General features: G+C 57.5%; 1 protein-coding gene across 1 annotated transcript in view; it reads left to right on the top strand.

Moving 5' to 3' along the window:
• Positions 1-372: 372 nt before the first annotated feature.
• MAPKAPK2 (mitogen-activated protein kinase-activated protein kinase 2) overlaps positions 373-1,608 on the top strand; it is a gene marked incomplete at its 5' end in the record, with an annotated part of 3,376 nt that continues 2,140 nt past the window's right edge. The window contains 3 exons of the mRNA XM_010290988.1: positions 373-437; positions 1,229-1,308; positions 1,414-1,540. Of these exons, the coding sequence (XP_010289290.1) occupies positions 373-437; positions 1,229-1,308; positions 1,414-1,540 (272 nt within the window). The remainder of the gene's footprint in view (positions 438-1,228; positions 1,309-1,413; positions 1,541-1,608) is intronic.

The raw sequence follows: 1,608 nt of genomic DNA, 5'->3' as shown, positions 1-1,608 counted from the left end.
GCGCCGGCGAGGCGGTTGGCTGGCGAGCTAAACGAGGCCAGGCACGCCGGGAGCGCGCTCGCCACATTCGAGCCACGTTCGCTGTCTTTACTGTAAATGTGTTTCTGTGGGCTGGTGGGGAGACCACGTCCGCTTGCACCTGGCGTCTCCACCACCAGCGCGAAGCCTCTGCCCTGCTCATTTCTGGAAGGAGGAGGCTCTGAGACGCCCCGTGCCCAGAAGCACAGACCCGAGGGCTTGGATGGTGAAGGGGTTTGTTTCTTGCTGAGCTTGCGCAGCTCCTGGCTGAGCATCAGAGGTTTTGGTACTCTTGCTTGCGCCGGGGCGTGAGACGGGCACTGCAGCATCTGACGCTGCCTGCTTCTCTTCCAGCTTGGACGGCGGGGAGCTCTTCAGCCGAATTCAAGACAGGGGAGACCAGGCCTTCACAGAACGGGGTACGGAGCCCGTGGTGACCTGGGGTTTTATCTTTGGACCATTTCTTGCTGTTTATAGGAGTGTCTCTGGTCCAGCTCATCCCCTCAATAGCTCTTTCAAATCCCCAGCAGGGTTTTTGCTCTTGGGGAATGAGGAATGTGGGTGCAAGTGGCTCTGCTTTTCACGAGAGAGCAGGGTTAGGGGATGTGTTCTCAGCTGCCCCTGCGCTTTGTCCCTCCCGCTCCCGCACAGGCAGGAGCTTCAGTGACCTTGAGAAATACCCACCCTCCCCTCCAGGAAATGGAGACCAGCTCCTGTGATTCTCACAGATCTCATGAATCTCATCCCTTCTGCTCCTGTGGCCAGGAAAAGTGTCCACACAACCCAAACCTCAAGCCCATTGTCCCCACATCCCACTGGGGATAGCTTTCCCAGATGGTTCCCCTGCAGAATCTGGGGTCCCTAGTGGTGCCGGGGGCTGGGTCAGTCCCCCCACCGCAGAGCAAGCCCCTCCTTGGGGCTTGTGAGGTTGGGTTTTGGGATCAGTGGCTGGAGCCTGTCCATCCCTCCTCCTGGGAGTTTCTCTCCCATTTGCTGCAGGCTCCCAACCCAGGGGTGGGTGCTGGGAGGTGGCTTCTGCTTGGAAAGGGGGACTTTGGGTGGAGGAAACCCCTTCGGCCTCGGCTGTGCTCTTTGGCTCCTGGTCTGTAGAGCAAACCAGGGAGTGGTGCTCATTGTAACTTGGCTCTAAAGGCTTCTGATGGTTGATTTGTGGGTTTGTTTGGGTTGTTTTTTTTTTTTGCTGCTTCAGAGGCTTCAGAGATAATGAAGAGCATTGGGGAAGCCATCCAGTACCTACACTCGATCAACATTGCGCACCGGGATGTGAAGGTACTGTGCTGCATGCTCGCCCGGCGGTGCTGAGCCCTACTTGGCCCACGGCAATGCTGAGGCTGCTCCGGCTCTTCTGCTCAGTTCTTCCCTGTGTTTTCACAGCCGGAAAACCTCTTGTACACCTCCAAACGGCCCAATGCTGTGCTAAAACTCACAGACTTCGGCTTTGCTAAAGAAACCACCACGCACAACTCCTTGGCTACTCCGTGCTACACACCGTACTATGTGGGTAAGTGGCTGGGGGTCTGAGCTTGCAGGGGAGAGCTGGAGGGCAGAGCCGGGGAGGTTTGGATGGTG

Source organism: Phaethon lepturus, unplaced genomic scaffold (genome assembly GCF_000687285.1).
Source record: "Phaethon lepturus isolate BGI_N335 unplaced genomic scaffold, ASM68728v1 scaffold31837, whole genome shotgun sequence".
Classification (NCBI taxonomy): Eukaryota; Metazoa; Chordata; class Aves; order Phaethontiformes; family Phaethontidae; genus Phaethon; species Phaethon lepturus.
This window is presented reverse-complemented; position numbering and strand designations above follow the sequence as displayed.